Genomic DNA, 19,994 nt, shown 5'->3' with positions numbered 1-19,994 from the left:
TCTCACTCTTGGTATTCCTATAATCTCTAAGGAGGGTGTTGTGTGTAAGCTGTGGAAGTCCTTATATGGATTGAAGCAGTTTCCAAGAACATGGTTTAGGAGATTTGCAGCATCTATAAAGAAATTTTGGTATGTGTAAAGTAACTCAGACCATACTTTGTTTCGAAAGCGTCATAAAAATAAATTGACAGCTTTAATTTTTTATGTTGATGATATGATTTTGACTGGATATGATCAGGCATAAATGCAAAATCTTCAGAAGTATCTAGTTTCTGAGTTTGAGATGGAGTCATTGGGTGATTTGAAATACTTTCTTGGGATTGAAGTTTCCAAATCTAAACATGATATCTTTCTGTCTTAAAGAAAATATATTTTGGATTTACTTGTAGAGGTTGGAATGTTGGATTGTAAACCAATTGATACTCCTAATGAATAGAATCATAAATTGGGGTTGTATCTTGATCAAGTCCCTATAGATAAATAACGTTATCAACCACTTATGGGGAAATTGATTTATTTGGCTCATACACGTCCTGATATTGCATATGTAGTGAGTGTAGTGAGTTAGTTTAGCTCATACATGTCTGGGTATTTCACATTTAATTGTTGGTGGTAATCTTGTTACTTGGATGAGTGAAAAGCAAAAAGTGGTGTCTAGGCCTAGTGCCGAGAGTATCGTGGGATGGCTCAAGGTGTGTGCAAGTTACTATAGTTGAGAAGATTGCTGAGAGATCTTGAGTTTGGACCCCAAAAACGCAAGGATTTGTATTGTGATAATAAAGCCACAATTGTGCATAACTGTGTGCAACATGATCATACAAAGCACGTGGAGGTTGATCGACATTTTGTTAAAGAGAAGTTGGATGCTGGAATTATATTTTTTTCTTTTATATCATCCAAATATCAACTGGCAGATGTTCTTACGAAAGCTGTGTCTACTATGGTCTTTCTCAACTCACTTGACAAGTTAGGCATGCGTGACATCTTTGCTTCAACTTGAGGGGGAGTGTTAGCGAGATCCTAGTTTAATTAGGAGATTTATTTCCTAGTTTATTATGACTATATTTCTTTCTTTTTGTACAGATATTGTGCAATTCAGATTTTGTTTTGTTTCCTGGTTTGACCATACTAGGTTTACATCCTTATATTATAAATACCTTCTTTTGGAGAATGAAATAAAACATGAAAATATTCTACCCATATTGTTTTACTTTTTCTTCCCTTTCTTTTTTCTTGTTTCTTTCTTGAATTTAAAAAGAAAAAAAGGCAAGCTTTTTAATGTTTATTTTATTCATGGCAGTCTCCAAGGTTGTTGTTGGATTGAAGAAGAAGAAGAATCGTATCGAAACAAGAAGAAGAAGAAGAAGGGACAGAAGTGGGTGCAAGTTCTTTTGTGAGTTTTTTCTTTTGTATACACTGCGGAAGAGATGAAATCTCTTGAGAAGAATCAGGCTTGGACACTGGAAATTTTACCAAGATGAAAAAAATATTGTCGGATGTAGATGAGTGTTTACCATAAAACACAACGCTGATGGATTTATCGAGCGATACAAGGCAAGACTTGTGACGAAAGGGTACACACATATTTATGGCGTAAATTATGAAGAAACCTTTGCCCCAATTGCAAAATTGAACACAGTCAGAGTCTTATTGTCCCTTGTAGCTAATTTGGACTGGCCACAACACCAGTTTGATATAAAGAATGTCTTCCTACATGGAGAACTCAAGGAGGAGGTGTATATGAATATTCCTCTTGGATATAATACTACTCAGAGTGGAACAGTATTCAAATTACGAAAGGTATTGTATGGATTGAAACAGTCACCACGTGCATGGTTTGGACGGTTCACCATGGCAATGAAGAACAATGGTTTCAGACAGAGTAACTCATATCATACTTTGTTCTTGAAACATAAAAAAGGGAAGGTAACAGCTTTAATAATTTATGTTAACGACATGCTTATTAATGGGAATGATAAACATGAAATATCTCAACTACAAAACTATTTGGCTACTGAATTTGAGCTGAAGAATTTACGCGGACTCAAATATTTCTTGGGGATTGAGGTGGCCAGATCACAACGAGGCATATTTCTCTCTAAAAGGAAATATGTATTGGACTTATTGACAGACACAGGAATGCTAGATTGCAAACTTGTAGACACTCCTATTGTTCAAAATCATCATCTTGGAGAATACTTATATCAAGTTCCAACTAACAAAGAAAGATATCAAAGGTTAGTGGAAAGATTGATCTACTTGTCTTATACTAGGCCAGACATTGCTTATGCGAAGAGCGTTGTCAGTCAATTTATGTATTCTCCGAGTGAAGACCACATGAATGCAGTTATTCAGATACTTAGATATTTGAAGTATGCATCCGGAAAAGGACTTATGTTCTCAAAACATGGTCATCTGAATATTGATGGTTACACATATGCAGATTGGGTAGGAAATATAACAGATGGGAAATCCACATCCGATTACTTCACATTCGTGTGAGGTAATTTGGTTACATGGAGAAGCACGAAACAGAAGGTGGTCGCCTTATCCAGTGCAGAAGCCGATTTCAGAGGTACGACCAAAGGAATTTGCAAACTCATTTGGTTAAATAGGTTGCTTACTGAACTTGGGTATAGACCTACATCTGTAATGAATCTCTTTTGTGACAACAAGGTTGCAATAGCTATTGCACAAAATCTAGTTCAACATGATTGCACCAAACATGTTGAGGTAGATCGACACTATATCAAATAGAAGCTCGAAGCTAAAGTGATTCAATTTCCTTTCGTAAAGTCTAAGGATCAATTGGCGGATATGTTGACAAAAGCAATTTATAGTAAAGCGTTCCACAATTCACTAGACCAGTTGGACATTGGCGACATTTATGCACCAACGTGAGGGGGAGTGTTGGCGTAACTTGTGAACCATTGACTTTCTTTCCTTACACACCAAGGATTCCTATTATAATTATGTTTGATTTACTTTAATTCCTGATTTCCTACTGTAAATATAAATAAGAATTTATTATTTACTTGCCCATTCAGGTTTCGTTGTATTATAAATATGACCTGCTACAAAGTGAAGAATACATAGAAAATTCTCACAAACAAATATTCTCTCATAGTTCTCATATTTTAGCACTAGTTAGGAGTCTGTTTAATTATTTTGTTTTGTTTTTGGGATCCAAATTCTAACATTCATTTTCAGTATTATCAAATGAATGTGACCGGAAATTTATACTACTACATATTCGTGTTGGAATGGAAATTCGACAACAATATATTAGTGGTTGGTTATTCTATTGAACTTTTAATACAAAGAGCACTATTACACTAATCCAAGGTGTATATACAAACAACCTCTAATCATCATCAGAACTCTCTCCATCAGAGATCAATCTACCATGGTTATCTTCAGAATCATAGAGTTGGGAACCCTCACAGCTGAAATAAGCAATATGAGAAGAAAGCTTTAATATGTCATCATCATCCTCTTCAAAACCTCGACAATCACTGGCATCCAAATACACAAGCTCCTTACAGACTTGAAGTAATGTGATAGAATTTCCACGACGAATTCTTGAACACCTCAAGACTAAGTACTGAAAATGGGGCACCAATTTGATGATTGACGATGCCTCTTCTTCACCTATTAAACAATCATGCAATTCCAAACGACGAAAGTTCTTGCAGTGAAGGCTGATCTGTGAAAGGATTTCAGCAATATTTCTGCTATTTCCCAAAGACAGTGACTCCAAATGTTTCAACTTTTCAGTCAGCTCCATAAGTATGCTTGATTTTAGTAACATCGAATTGCTAGGCAAAGATAAAGCTTTCAGGCCAGGACACCTGCAAAGAGAGTTCATCATAAATATTAAATAGTTTGCATTTGAGATAAATGATGAAGTGGAAAAAAATAAACAAAAACAAAAATTTCAGCGTTTGATTTGGGTATCTCCAGAAAAAACAATACAAAAACTTTTAAACTTGCGCATTTGCAACATATTTCAGTATTTGGTCAGAACATTCAGGTAGGCTGAGAGAAGTAGCATTTCCACAGCTACGACTAACAACGAGCTTCACAAAACCATTCATGGAGAAACGAAGCTTACCGGTTAGATAACGATATACAAATTTTCTATAAAAGAGAGTTAAGAACCAAAATCGAGTATCTATGTAAAAACCCCGAACATGGTCGAAACGATAATAATTAAAGCCCGGAAACATGAGACATTGCCAGCATGAAGGATCGAGGCTTGCTTTGTACCATGACCTGCACACGAAACGAAAGGGACATCCAAAAGCAGTGACTCCATTCCAACTCTTCCCAACACATTCACCAAACAGTCCAGATTTAAGTCCTCCCATCTTCTTCGATCCTTCTAAACCAAAAAAAAAAAAAAAACCCATAAATACTGGTCCAGTTCCATATACATAGGTCAATGCAAAAACACAAAACTTTTGCCAAGGTAAACAAAAAGACACCATAAACATCAGTAGAAAAAACCTAGGGTCAATCTAAATTAATAGAGAAGTGAGAAAAGAATCACCAGAAAAGCACAGATGAAGAAAAGAAATAAGATCCAACTGCGAAAACCATGCTCACCCTTTATATAGGAAATTCTTTTACTTCCATAGATATCAGATTAACTTTTACCCTTCCCTCCGAGTTATTGTATTCAAATGTAGGACAAAACAAAAGCTGTAAATAATGGCTATGACCTTGTGCCTCCCACTCCCATTAATAATAACGGCAATTTTCATCATTGTAGTCGTTTTATGCAACAAGGTTCTCATATGGTTAATGAGAGAGAGAGAGAGAGAGAGAGAGAGAGAGAGAGAGAGAGAGAGAGAGAGAGAGAGAGCATGCAAATGGTTTGTCTTCTCTATATGAGAATTCGACCCTCTGGCTATACGTGGTCCAATTGCAATGTATGGAAAAACGATTAATTAGTGGTCAACTAGAAATCTATAATTGACCATTAATATATAAGTGAAGGAAAGCCAAGATAAACAATCCAACTTCATGAAGAACTCTGGAAAAAATAATAATAATAACTTCATGAAGAATAAGCCAAGATGTTTATTTTTATATATATTTAATTAAATTAAAAAAAATAAAGAATATTCTGTAAAAATTCATTCATAAAATAAATAAATAAGGGGCCAAGAGGCTAGTTTACATTTAAAGAAAAAAAAAAAGTATAGCTGTGTGAATCAATACCAATAGCAAAATATTGGGTAAGTCAGCATGTGACTATCAATTGCACGTACAGTGTTTATCATATTAGCCCACGAATATATCAACGTGCCGGAATATCATAAATCATGTTCATATGGAGATGCCAATTGGTCTTAAACTATGTCACGAGACAATACATCATCATATAAGATAAAAATCAAAGCGGTTTTCCCCATCCTATTTCCAACTCCAACATTAATACTTGGCCTTGGGCCTCCCACTCCCATTAATACATTAGGATAGGTGGGTGGACATCAATACATTAATATTTCAGTCAGACATTAATATTTGGCCTTTGTTTGGAATTTGGAATAGATCTCTCCAACTCCAACGGCTAGTCCAGCATATTTGGCATACATTAATATTTCAGTTATCTTTAATTGTTAGGAATTAATAAGTTAATTATTTTTTTTATTGTTATCTAAAAATTTGTAATAAAAAGATATTTAAAAAATAGAAAAAAGTCCGATGAGGCTCGGCCCAATGACGAATCCTACTCCATGATACTCGTGTGTGTGAGTTACCCCCCTTCCTCTTCCTAACTTTGTCATTAGGGAAAATTTGTACATGGCACCAGCAGTCTACATGGAGAGTTCTGTAGTTTCACTCAATTTTGAAACTGCAGTTGTTTCTTAATGAAATGCTCATCAAGAATTACCAATACCAAAAATAACTTCACAAGGTGAACATTAATTGAATTATGCAGTAGAAATGAGATGGGGAAAAACAAAGAGGAGACAATTCCAAAATATCAAAATGCAGGAAGATGATATTTAAATTGAGGTGCCCCTTTCATGGCTATAATACTAGGTAAACAACAGTAAACTCTCGAAAGCAAATACACTTGGGACTGCATAACTAGAATTATATCCATCACCGTTTCGTCAAACATAAAACTGACATCACCCTCACTAAAACCTACACAATCACAGACATCCAGAACCAGAAGCTCTTTGCAGCCCCGAATTAACGTCATAAGAGCATCCCGACCAATCTCTGACTTCCCCAAGAACAAAGACTTAATCTTGGGCAGGAAGCTAACAATTGCCATTGCCTCATCTTTACCGATATTAGCATTCCCCAAATTTAAGGCACAAAAATCCTTGCAGTGAATGCTGATCTGTGAAAGGATTTCCTCCAAACGATGAGTGCTTCCCAGTATCAAAAACTCCAAATGTTTCCACTCACCAATCAGCTCAAGAATTACACTTCATTTGTGGGTAACTAAATTCCTAAGCAAGGCAACACCTTTGGGCCCCGTTTGGTTCACGAAATGGATTTGAGGGGAAATCATTTCCCACGTCATTTCTCAAAGAATGGAAATGAAAGATTCTTTTCCCATGTTTGGTAATGTCGGGAAAGTAATCGTGAGATTTCACTTTGTTTCCTTTCCCATGTTTGTTTTGAGTAGGAATGGAAAACAAAGTTTGTATAATTTTTCAATTATACCCATATTAAATCAAATAAAAAAAATGCATTTAATGATACGTTGTAATTATAAATTGTTCATAGGGACAAAATAGTCATGAAAATTGTGCATTGAACGTTGACTCATTTTCCCAAACTTTCCCATGAAGAGGGAAAACAAAACCCAAGTTAAGAGGAGGGCTTCACTTTCCTCCCTACTTTCCCATGTGCCAGACAACCATTTCTCATGCCTGGACTTACCAAACATAGGAAAGCAATTGAATTCCCAGTCCCAAGCCTCCTTTCCCATGAACCAATAACGGGGCCTTGAGGTTGCCACACCTGCAAACAACATTTTACGACGACCCAATTATAGGGCACGGGGAACAAATTAAAACTGAATACATTTAACAAGAAAAATAACATAATGCTGAAATACTTAAGGAGAAACTTTCACATCTGAAACATATTTCAAGGATGTTTCTGAAGCACATGAATGTAGCATGAGTACAAAAGCATGGCCTCTGCTACGATTGGCCACGAACTTTATGAATGCAGTGACAGAGAAACGACTCCCATCAATTTGATATTCATCAACAAATCTTTGAAAAAGGGGGACACTGCGCCAATTTTCAGTTTCAACGGGAAAACCAAAATAGCTAGTTTAAATTTCTTGAAAAATGAAGGATCGAGGCTTGCTCTATACCAAGACTTGCATACCAAAGGCACATCCGAAAGCAGTGACTCCTTACCAAGTTCTCCAAAAATATACGTGAAATAGTCCATGTTTAAATCTTCCCATCTTCTTTGATTCATCAGAAAGCAATGAAATTAAGATTCAATGCAGCATTGAATATGTCTATATATCTATGACAAAATGCAAAGACCATATACCACTGCTTTTCTTTCTGCCTTTTAAAAATAAATAAAAAAATTAAGAGAAAATGAGAAAAGAAATAGACCTTAAATCAAAGATTTTCAGTTGAGATATAGGCAATCCAATTACGCAAGAAAGCACAGCCATGCTTCTATTATAGAAAATTATCTCATACGTCTGTCGTGTTTGTTTGATGAGATATTAATGTTTCAGCTAACTGTATCCGCGGGATTATTTCAAGTTGATGCATGGCACAAGTATCATGCTGTTTTTGAAAAGATGGTGAAGAAGAAGAAAATGATAATACCTTCTTCCTTTTTTATTTATTTATTTAATAACAAATACTACGTACACCCGTCAATGAGCAAGAATCTGATGAGAAAAAAATATATTTTACCTGTACGGGAATCAAGAGTCCGAGAAACCAATCTACTTATTGTAGCTGAAAACCCTAAACAGATTTATAATTTTTTTTTAAAAAAAAAAATTCAGAATCGAGGGTGCTGCAGAGGGAGGAGAGTTGGATGTGGCTGGGCTTGTGGTTTCATAGAAGATTTGAGGGAGAGGTTGAGAGAAGATAGAAGAGTTGAGCGAGAGAGGCAGAGAGGAGTTGAGCGGAGGGATAGATGAAAGCCTATCGTCGTGGTTTTGAATTAACAGGGAATAGGGTCCACAAGGCGTCAGGCCCATTTCGCCACTTAACCCCAAAACTGTTTAGCGGGAAAGAAACGAATCGACGTCACGCGGCGATTTATTTATTTTTAATTTTTATGTTTCCTCTCCCTACAAACATGCCATGTGCGTACCTGTCGTGTGCTTCTTTTTTTTTTTTTTTTTGGTTTGAACCACGAGGTGGTCCCTGACGCCCTAACTATGCAGACCTTTGCTTTAAGACAACCTGCACTAATCCCCGCTCATACCGTCGGCCCGTAAGGGGTAAAGCCAAAGTCGTGTGCTTTTTTTCAATGCTTTCTACTTCGATCTTTTATAAAACTTTCCACATCTTTATGACAAGAGCGTTTTTGTTAGAACTGTTTATGTTCAGAAGGGTTTATTAGAGAAGTAGTCCTAAATGAGACCAAATTTAAATAAAGTAAAACAGCTAAGTAACGGTAGACACATGAATTTTTTAGCAGAGATGCAATTTTTAAAAGCTAAAAGCTCAAAAAATAAAATTACACAACTAAATATCCTTACAATTTAAACAATACTTATGCTATTCATAATTAATTGAAAAAAATAACATTACAATTAACTTACAATTGTTGCTAGTGAGATTTCATATCATGAAAACGTCGCATTATATTTTCATTACTAATACAAGAAAAACCATCTTTATCAATATAAACAACAAGCTATCACTCAACCATTGATTTCCCATTTTGTTATGCAATGATGTGAACTACCTGAATTATTCAAAGGAGAATGTGAACTACCTGGATTGTTTGAAGGAGGATTTAAACTCTTTCTCTTAAAGTACCGTTCCATAACTGTATAATTAAAATAAAATAAGGGTTTTATATCTATAACTATGACTAATTGACTATAGTTTATCAATTAAATAAACAAATTAATATCAAATTATCAATTAAATAAAAAAATAAAAATTAATTATACCGCGAATCATGCGTCACGCAACCTCTTCCTTGAGTTTGCTACTGATCTTACTAATACACAGAGAGCTAAATAAGAAAAAAAAAAATTATTAAAAAATAAAAGAAAATGAATAAACAAAATTGGCGTTTGCTCAAGAAGAAAAAAGTATGTATTTGACTTACTTTGGATTGGTGTACTCAAAAAGGGGGAAAAAAAAGGTAGGATTCTTGTGATGCACACATACTTTGATAAAATTGAGTGATGTTAAATTGGTCCTTTATAAAAAGAATTCTCAATCCCACTTAAATAAGGAATTGTGCAAGCCCTATTAAAGCCTAATTAAATAAAAAGAACTCCTAATCTCATTTAAATAAGTAATTATGGAGGCCCTATTAAAAGCCCACGAAATGGTAGTAGGTTTCCTTTTTTTTTTAAAAAAAAAAATTTAATTTTAAAGCTTGGTCCCAAACGACATTGGTTTGGTTAGGATTTTTTATTTTATTTTTGAAAAAAAGGAAGCGCTCAGAAACAAAAAGTTCTCTTACACATTTCATTGAACATCAATATGCAGCATCTCTTATGCCTTTCCTAGCGACAGAAGGTGTAATCGCACCTTCTTGCGCCTTAATAGGTCGGGACTCTCTCTCTATATTGATGTTGCCAATCACTGCTCATCTCTCTCTATATTTTCTGACGTGTTTCTGTAGTGAAAATAAGGTCGGGACTCGAACACAAGTCGTCTGAGAATAAAGGTAAAAATTAAAGAATAGAACAATTGAATGCGAAGGTCGGGACTCGAACACAAGTTGTATGAGAAAACGAACAAGACACACGCTTTTGTCACTGTGCTGCAAGTTTGATTATATATACGTTATCTATAATATTAATACATATATATATATATATATATATATATAAAGCAAAAGACAGAGAATGGTGAAACATTCAAAATACCAAAAAATGCCCTTGGTTAATTCAAAGATTTAGAATTGAAATTATTAATTAAATAAGAATAATATGGTAAATTCACATTTTTATATTAAAAAAATTAAAATTAAAAACAAAATCAGACAACATGTCCTATTTTTATGGAATATAACTACCCATGTTATCTTTTTCTTACTTCTAAAAATAAAAGAAAAAAGAAAAAAGAAAACCAATTGGCACATGTGTGAGCATGTGCCAAGGGGCTAGTATATTTTTATGTATAATTTTTTAGGAGAACTAATAATATATTTAATATACACATAGATAAATAAAAATATTCAGTGGCCCTAAAAAAGGTGTCTGTGATCATATATTATTTCATCAAACATATAACTGCGCTTAATAATGTAAATCATCATAATAACAAGCCATAGATCCCTTACAACTGAAACTACTAACATGAGAAGCAAGCCTTAAAATTTCCTCATCACCAAAACCTACACAATCACTGACATCCCTGCGGTAACTTTATAACATCATCTCGACCAATTTCTGCATTCGTCAAGATCAACTTCTTAATCTTCGGCAGGAAGTTAACAACTGCAATTGCCTCATCTTTATCAAATGATGACTGTGAAAGGATTTCCTCCAAATGTTTCCACTCACCAGTCAGCTTTGGAATTACACTTGATCCGAGGCAGGGGCGGATCTATTAAGGCGCAAGGAGGTGAAGCTGCACCTCCCTTCGCCAAAAAAACCATTGTAGGTGCTTCAAATTGCCTCTTTGCTTAACTGGTGTACAGATTACCTTATTTCCATTTTCAACATTTAAGAAAATGTCTTTGTCTTTTTACTTTTATTTATTTTTATATTACTCCATTTACTTAAGTTTACAATGTAAATAAGGAAGTACCCCCCATTTGGATTCAAATAAAAATACTAGAAAATCAAATTTCCACCAAATCAAAATATAAAAATTCGGTTTTAGTGCAAAATACGATTTAGGCTAAAAATGATGGCTCATTAAGTCAATATATACTTCATACTAAAATCCCAAAAAATCAAGTTTTCTTATTTGATGTATAAGGAATAAAAGCCGCCAAAAATTATCTTGAGAAAATGATTATTCCGAAAAACCATTTTCATACTTAGTCAATATTGCACCTCTGCTAAAAAATTTCTGGATCCGCCAGTGATCCGAGGTAAACTAAATCCCTAGGCAATGCCAGAACCTTGGGATCACCACACTTCCTCTGAAGCACATGGAGGTAGCCTGAGTAGAGTAGCATGCCCTTTGCTACGATTGACGACAAACTTTATAAAGGCAGTGGTCGAGAAATGACTCGCGTCAATTTGATATTCATGCACAAATCTTTGCAAAAAGGGGTCATAACACCAATATTCAGTGTCCAAGGTATAACCAAAATAGCTGGTTGAAATGTTTGGAAAAATGAGACATTGCCAGCATGAAGGATCGAGGCTTGCTCTATACCACAATTGCATACAAAAGACACATCCAAAAGCAGTGACTCCATACCACCTCTTCCAAAAATATTCACCAAACAGTCTATGTTTAAGTATTCCCATCTTCTTTGATCCATCTGAAAGAAATAAAATTAAGATTTAATACAGGTATAAATATGTCTATATATATAAATGACAAAACGCAAAAGATTTGGCTCCATCAAAGATCAAGGATTTCTAATCTCAGCAATTGGATTGCATGTATGATATATATTAAAAAATTATTTAACCCACTGATATATCTAATCCATGGCTAGGATTTTCAACTCCTTTAACTAATCCGTAGCAAAAATCCTTATTGAAGTGAAGAAGCTCCCAAATGCTAAAATACCAAACCACAGCTAATCTACTTAAAAATTTATAGAGAAAATGAGAAAATAAATATGACCTTAAATCTAGGACTTTTTTGTTGAGATATAGGCAATGCAATTATGCAACCCATGCTCGCCATTTTTATTTTTATTTTTATTTTTCTTTAGAGAAAGCAAAAACAAGTACAATTGATACCACCAAAAATAAAAGACTCAAGGAAGTGGGGTGACCTAAGTGAAATATCAAAAAATAATAAATTTGGGACAATTTATGTACTAATTGTTAGAATTCATATAGTTTTCAATGTTTTGGATGTTTGGGAGGAAGGAAGAAATCACAAAAACTAGATGTAGAAGAGAACGTTGCTCTAAAACAAAGCTGGAGATTTCTATCTATTTCATTCCACTGTTCATGTATATTCGTATGAGAGAGAGAAGAAAGCTGTTTCTCTAACTGATTTACATCAAAATTGAATCCTAGCCATTGCTTCTATCATCCTATGAGATGCTTACAATTGTCCCTAGCTGGCACTAAAGTCTTAGGCTAGAAAAAGAGTCCACTTGGACTATGATCCAATGGCTCACATTACATCAGAAAATTAAAAACTTATAACATGAAATCAAAACAGACTTTGTGACTTTGGCTTCAAGGTTTTCAGCTTAAGGGTTACACATCAACACTCCCTTCTAACCCTTTAGCTCATTTCACAACAAGTAGTTCTCTTAGATACACAAATCGATCCTTAGACAGAGCCTTGGTTAATATGTCTGCAATATGATATTATGTTTTGCAGTAGATAAGCTCAATCTCCTTTGCTTGAATAGCTTCTCTAATGAAGTGAAACTTTCGACTGATATGTCTGGTTTTCTGGTGGAGAACTGGATTCTTTGCCATTGCTATGGCAGAGGTGTTATCACACATGATTTGAGTTCTTCAACTTGTTCTACTCCAAAGTCCTCACGTACAAACCTCAGCCATTTTGCTTGGGAAGTAGCTTCAACAGCATTGACATATTCTGCTTCCGCAGTGGACAATGCCACTGTGTTTTGCTTAATTGATGCCCATGAAAACACACCAGATCCTAGAGTAAACACATACCCTGAAGTGCTCCTCATATCATCTTCACTTCCTGCCCAGTCACTATCACAGTAACCGATTAGAGTAGTTGTCTTCCCGTTTATAAATTCAATTCCAAAATCAAATGTTCCTTGAATGTATCTCAACACTCTCTTTGCTGTCCCCAGGTGTTTCTTGGTACGATTATGCATGAACCTTGCCAAGACACTTGCTGCAAACATCACATCAGGTCTAGTTGCTGTCAAATAGAGCAAGCTTCCCATAATCTATCTGTATTCTCCTTCATTTGTAGCTCTGTGTTGCTTTCCTAGCATGCAGCCTTCACACATTATTGAAGTCTGCTCCAAGTGAGGTAAGCCATGAACCATGTCTCGATTCTCAAGCATTTTTATGCTCCTTTCATTTAAGTGCCCCAATCTCTTGTGCCATGTCTGCAAGCAGTGTGTAACACTTGCCTTTAAGGCCAAATCACTTGCAGGCATCATTGTAAGAGGAAAACATCTGTTATTTGTCATTTGAACTCAAACAATCAGATTGTCCAGTGACCAATCATCATAAATGTTCACCACATCTCATCCAAACACAAGATAGTACCCATGCTCCATCATTTGTCCAACACTCAGCAGATTTTCTTCAAGACCCGGTATAAGCATCACTTCTTGAATATGCTTCCTACCCAACTTGGTTTCTATCACAAGAGTCCCTTTTCCTGCAACTGGAACTATTTCTCCAGTACCCATCTTTACTTTAGAAGTCAAATTTCTTTGAATATTGACTAACAGACTCTCATCACCTGTCATGTGGTTACTACAACCACTGTCAATGTACCAAGAGTGATTTACCTTCACATCTGTCACAGCATTGCATGCATAGAACAAGGTTCCAGTCTCTTCAACTTGATTTGCATAGTTCAATTTCTGTACATTTTTATATCCATGACACTCTCTGAGCATATGTCCAAATTTCCCACACCCTTTGCATTTAGGCTTTCCTTCAAACCAACGTTTGCCAAAATGAAATTTCTCATAGTGTTTACAAGCCGTTTTGTTCCCATCGTTAGATTTCTAATTCTTCTTAGGTTTTTTTTATCTCCAGAAGAAACTCAACTCTTAGGATTTTTTTCCTCAATATTAAGATTAGTAAAAGCCCTTTATGTAGAGTTCTCAATGTGTCGATCCAATCTGAGCTCAAAGCTCTTCAGAGAAGCAACCACCTCTTGAATTTCAAGTGTCTCAAGATCCTTAGAATGTTCAATCACAGAGCAGATAGAATCATATGATTTTGGCAAACTAAAGAGTAATTTATGCACAACTCTCTCTCTAGATAGTTCCTTACCATAACTCTTCATTTGATTCAATATATAAAACAATCTAGCAAGATATACAGCTAGGGATTCACTGTCTTTCATGCGAGTATATTCAAATTCTCTACGCAATCCTTGCAATTTTACATTTCGTACTGTTTATCTCCTCCGAATTCCGGCTTCAGAATATCCCAAGCACCCTTTGAGGTGCTCGTTCACAATTCTGGAGAAGAGCGATCTAAGACAAAGCACTTTGGATCAACCCAAGTGCACGAGCGTCCTTCATCAGAAGCTCAGCCATTGTAAACTTCTCAGCAACCTTAGTCTCTTCTATCTCCTTCTCATTCTCTAGATCAAGCATCGAAGCCATGTTCAACCAGATCCCACAATCCATGAGATTTCAGAATGGTTTTCATCCGAATGCTGCAAAACTCATAGTTTTCTCCATTGAAAACTGGTGTGCGAAGCTCAGTAGTGCCTGATCCTACCATATTAGACATTGGATTCAAGAAATCACAGCTGCAATTGTCGAAGGAGCTCAGACCCAACTCAAATCGATTCCGACTCCCTATTCACAGATTCACTTCTAGCTCAAGCAATCGAACCTGGCTCTGAGTCCATGTTAGAATTCATAGTTTTCAATGTTTTGGATGTTTGGGAGGAAGGAAGAAATCACAAAAACAAGATGTAGAAGAGAACGTTGCTCTAAAACAAAGCTGGAGATTTCTATCTATTTCATTCCACTGTTCATGTATATTCGTATGAGAGAGAGAAGAGAGCTGTTTCTCTAACTGATTTACATCAAAATTGAATCCTAGCCATTGCATCTATCATCCTATGAGATGCTTACATTTGTCACTAGCTAGCACTAGTCTTAAGCTAGAAAGAGAGTCCACTTGGACTATGATCCAATGGCTCACATTACATCAGAAAATTAAAAACTTATAACATGAAATCAAAACAGACTTTGTGACTTTGGCTTCAAGGTTTTCAGCTTAAGGGTTACACATCAACACTAATCTATTATACAAAATGATTTATTCTCATCTGTTTATTTCTTTCCATTTTTTTTAACATTGATGAATTGTTAATATGCAGACCAAAAATGGGTTAATCTATTCATTTGGTTCGTTCTCGGGAAATATCTATCGCTGTATTGTTTCTGCACATGTTCACAATAAACAAACCTATTGATTGAGTGCTTGAGTTTGATCCGCAAGGAACTGCAGAGACCAAAGGGTAAGAAATCGATGTGGAGGTTTTTTTTTCGGAGATTCATTATTATGATTATACTCAATATAGAAGTCTAAATTATTAAAAAAAGAAAACTATATATGAAACAGACTTTAGAAACATACCCAAAGCCCATTTACAACATAATAAAGAGGCTTTTAACTTCTTATAAATTACAAAATTGTCATCGATTCCTTAAAACAAGCCCAACCCCAAAATCTCATAAAAAAAAACTAAAACACTCAATAGGGCATCAAAATAATTTAATAGTCAAAATTAAATTCAATAGGACCAGCTGTCATTTTTTGGGTTTTTTTTTTGGTTTTTTTTGTAGAAATTAAATGGTGTCGAGTTTATCTATAGTGCTAAGAATGGATATATAACTAAATATCACTGTTTTTGTTTGGGCGAAAAAATCGAAGTGGAGGTTGAACTTAATGCCTGAATGTGTAAAAGTATGACTCGGCCCACTATCTTACAAGAGTAAAAGTAAAAGTTCCATTTGGGTTTCATACCATATAAGGTTCGATTACATTTTTTATCCTCGTTTTTAATGTTCCTTTTCATTTTGAGTTTTTCTATTTAAATCCCACACTTTTCTTTGTTCACCAAAATACTTAAATTATTAAGCTTTTAAGTTTTATTATTATGCAAAAAGATAAAAAAAAGGCCATACTTAATCCTAGTATATCCATATACACATCCCATCACTCTTCATATTAAGTTATAGAAAAACACAAACTCCTCTACACCCTATGGTCAAATTACTCTTCTCTTTCAATCTAAGAAACCTACTATACTCTCAACTTCTCTTCACAAACCCTAAATACGGTATGCAAATAGAGTGGCTTGTAGGTCATCAATTGAGTTTGACAACAATGTATTTATCTATTTAACTAATATGAGATTGACTGAGGTGAACCTAGAGTGGTGAAGGGTAAGATAGCAGGGTGTAGAGTGTGGGGTGTGAGGTTGATGAGTTTTTTAATTTTATTTCTTCTGTTGGGTGTGTATTTAGGGGTAGTTTGAGAAGATAATGAGATTTTATTAGAAATTGTGAAAATTTGAATTAGAAGTTGGGGTGAACTTAAGGCTCGTTTGAGAGTGATTCTGGATAGGCTAGAATCACTTCTGGAAAGAAGCATCTTCCACATGCTTCTCAATATAATCACTTTAAGTGATTTTAAGTGATTATGGGAAGAAGCAGCTCCCATGTGCTTCTTCATAAAATCACTTAAAATCATTTAAAGTGATTATATGGAGAAGTGATTCTCCATATAAGTGCTTTTTGACATATCCAGAATCACTCCGAAACGAGCCCTTAAAATATGTACTGAACAAAGAGAAATACGGTGTTTAAATAGAAAAACTCTTCTTTTTTTACATGGCAATATTCTAAATTATTATAAAAAATTACGCTGGCACATTATCTTACCTAACTAGTCTAATCCACATTTGCTATAAATTTTCTACTTCACCAATGTCATCTTAATTAGTGTAAGTTTAATGTTGTTATATTTAGTTTGCAATCATGTTTAAATTGTGAGTTCTGTCAAATTTAATAAGTAAAATCCAACGTGGCAAGATGAAATCATGACGTTTGAGATTTTTATTGTGTCTAATTAAAATGTTTGTACTCAGTTCATAACGTGAATATTTAATTTATTTTTCTTAACAATGTTAGACTTTCGGACTTAACAAGAACTAAAGTGAAAAATGAATCGAACTACGCAAACAAAAAATGTGACTTGGACGTGATATAACTTTGTTTCTACGTGTGGGCATTTCTTGTAGCCATGGAGGAGGATGAACGAAGACGGGTCATTGGAGGAGTTAGCCATGGACTGTTGAATGAATGTGTTTAAAAGAGTTGGAATTAAGTCCAGTCTCTTTTGTGGAGGAGTCATTGTGCATAGGAACTCACTGCCACGACATGGTTTGGTTTAACAGAAGAACTCGGCGATTGTTTTTCTAGGTACTATAAAGACAAAATTAAAGACAAAATTATATAAAATAACTTAATCATGACTTGCAGGCAAAGGGACTTATTATATCCAGGAGCATATACTTCACAGGAAGATAATGTTACAAGCATATGTACAAGTAACACAAGGTAAACAACAGTAAACTCTCCAAAGAAAATTCAGTCCGGAACGCCTAATCAGAATAATATCCATCATATACCACATCGTCAAACAAAAAACTGCCTCCCTCATAGAAACCATCATCATCATAATCATACTCTCTAGAGCCCTTGCAGATGAAATTAGTAATATGAGAAGCAAGCTTTAAAATTTCCTCATCATCCTCACTGAAACCAATACAATCACTGACATCCAGAACCTGAAGCTCCGTGCAACCTTGCAGTAACTTCATAAGAGCATCCCGATGAATTTCAGCCTTCCTCAAGATCAAATGCTTAATCTTAGGCAGGAAGTTGACAATTGCAATAGCCTCATTATTAAAAATATAAGCATTAGATACGCGTAAGCCCCAAAAGTCTTTGCAGTGAATGCTGATCTGTGAGAGGATTTTCACCAAATCATAGCTGCTTCCCAACATCAACCACTCCAAACGTTTCCACTTACCAATCAGCTCTGTTATTACACCTGATTTGTCGTCAACTAAATCCCCAGGCAATCCAACAGCCTTGAGGTCACCACACCTGCAAAAACAAACATTTTACCATGACCCAATTATATGTGTGGGGAGCAAATTAAAACCCAACCGAACATTCAAAAAGAAAATTAACATAAATGCTGAAATACTGGAGGAGAAACTTACACATCTGAAACATATTTCAAGTCTGTTTCTGAAGCACATGGAGGTAGCCTTATAGCAGTAGCATGTCCTTTGCTACGATTGATGACGAACTTAATAAACGCAGTGGTCGAGAAATGACTCTCGTCAATTTGATATTGGTGGAGAAATCTTTTTAGTTTGGGGTCATGAACCCATTGTAATTTTTCACCAGCATTACTCAAAAACAAAATGGAATAGCTAGTTTTAATGTCTGGAAAAATGAGACGTTCCCAGCATGAAGGATTGAGGCTTGCTCTGTACCACGACTTGCATACGAAAGGCACATCCAAAAGCAGTGACTTCATACCAACTCTTCCCAAAATATTCACCATACAGTCTATGTTTAAGTCTTCCCATCTTCTTTCATCCATCTGAAAGAAATGAAATTAAAATTTAATAAAGCTATAGATGCAAAGACCCAACCACTGCTAATCTGCTTTAAATAAAAAAAAAATTAAAGAGAAAATGACCTTAAATCAATTGAGATATATATACATGCAATGCAAATGGAGTGTAAATAGAACTCCCAGATTATAAGAGGCAAGGAAGCACAGCCATGCTCGCCTCTTTATATAACTTTTTCAAAAGCAGAGTGATATGAACTTTTCTTAATGAGAAAGAGCTAGACCCAATCGTTTTTCTCCTTTTTCTTTGCCCTTTTCTTTTTGCAATGTCTGGAAAAATACGAGAGGTTGCTTTGCCCCTAAGTAATTAGAGGATCTCCAAGGGTATAAGCAAACGAAGTAGGCAAAATTGTACTATGCAGATTGATGGCATGTTTCAGTTGCCCCATGGAAAAAAACTGCTCACTCCAATGGACTAGGCAATGCAATATTATATTATTTATTTTCATTTTTTACATTTACCTCATTTCACCTATCACAAAAAAAACAAAAGAAAAATGTATATTATAATAATAAAAATATGTGGGGCCCAATATACCTATTCACTTTGAAGTAAGCAATGTTTGGGAGAGTATGGGCTTGTTTTGGGGTGCTTCTCTAAGTGCTAAAAGCGCTTCTGACTGTGTTTGATAAATAAAAAAAAATAAAAATAAAGGTCCTTCTCGATCATGGAAGCACTTTTTGAAGAAGCAAGTGCTATGTGCTTATTCAAGAAGCACTCCTATGTGCTTTTCCAAGAAGCTTGGATTTCTTATGAAAGATTCAACATCTTTATAATAAAAGCGCTTTTACTAGAAGCGCTTATGAACATAAGTTATTCCTAGAGAAGTAGCCACAAACGAGGCCTATGTATATTTTGTCTACCTATTATTGCTTCTTCTCTTGGAGTAAATGCTGATGTGGCAAGACAAATGAGATTTGCCTACTCTTTTACCTCTTCCCTTCAAGAAATCTAAAGTTAGTACTTTCTAATCACTACTACAAAATAACCCCTGCGTGACCAAATTTTCGTCGCGCAAAGACACTTTGTGCGACGAACTCAAAACTTCGTCGCTAAAAACCTTGCGACCAACTTTTGCGACGAAAAATAATTCGTTGCTCAAAGTGACTTTGAGCGACCAAATTTTGCGCGACGACAATACATTGTCACTCAAAGTCTTTGCGCGACCAAAAATAATTCGTTGCTCAAAGTAACTTTGCGCGACGAAAAAAATTTGTCACTCTAAGTAACTTTGCGCGACGAAAACAGTTCGTCGTGCAAAGCGACTTTTGCGACGAAAAACAATTC

The 19,994-nt window shown here is 35.2% G+C and overlaps 1 protein-coding gene and 1 pseudogene across 1 annotated transcript; both read right to left on the bottom strand.

Moving 5' to 3' along the window:
* Positions 1 to 12,783: 12,783 nt before the first annotated feature.
* Positions 12,784 to 13,227, bottom strand: LOC148920243 (secreted RxLR effector protein 161 pseudogene; annotated as a pseudogene).
* Positions 13,228 to 17,489: 4,262 nt separating this feature from the next.
* Positions 17,490 to 18,879, bottom strand: LOC148920242 (F-box/LRR-repeat protein At3g48880-like). The gene is made up of 3 exons (XM_089046802.1): positions 18,773 to 18,879; positions 18,285 to 18,673; positions 17,490 to 18,165 (listed from the first exon to the last, which is right to left on the bottom strand). The coding sequence occupies exons 2-3, from the start codon at positions 18,671 to 18,673 to the stop codon at positions 17,658 to 17,660; spliced, it is 897 nt and encodes a 298-aa protein (XP_088902928.1). The 5' UTR covers positions 18,773 to 18,879; the 3' UTR covers positions 17,490 to 17,657.
* Positions 18,880 to 19,994: the final 1,115 nt, after the last annotated feature.

This window comes from Prunus mume, linkage group LG2 (genome assembly GCF_029339155.1).
Source record: "Prunus mume cultivar Tortuosa linkage group LG2, ASM2933915v1, whole genome shotgun sequence".
Taxonomy (NCBI): Eukaryota; Viridiplantae; Streptophyta; class Magnoliopsida; order Rosales; family Rosaceae; genus Prunus; species Prunus mume.
Note: the sequence above shows the minus strand (reverse complement) of the source record. Positions and strands in the feature narration are given on the sequence as shown.

Coding starts and splice junctions, on each gene's coding strand:
- LOC148920242 (XM_089046802.1), bottom strand. CDS start 18,673: ATGGATGAAAGAAGATGGGAAGACTTAAACATAGACTGTATGGTGAAT. Junction 18,166..18,284: donor TTGAAATATGTTTCAGATGT/GTAAGTTTCTCC, acceptor TTGTTTTTGCAG/GTGTGGTGACCTCAAGGCTG.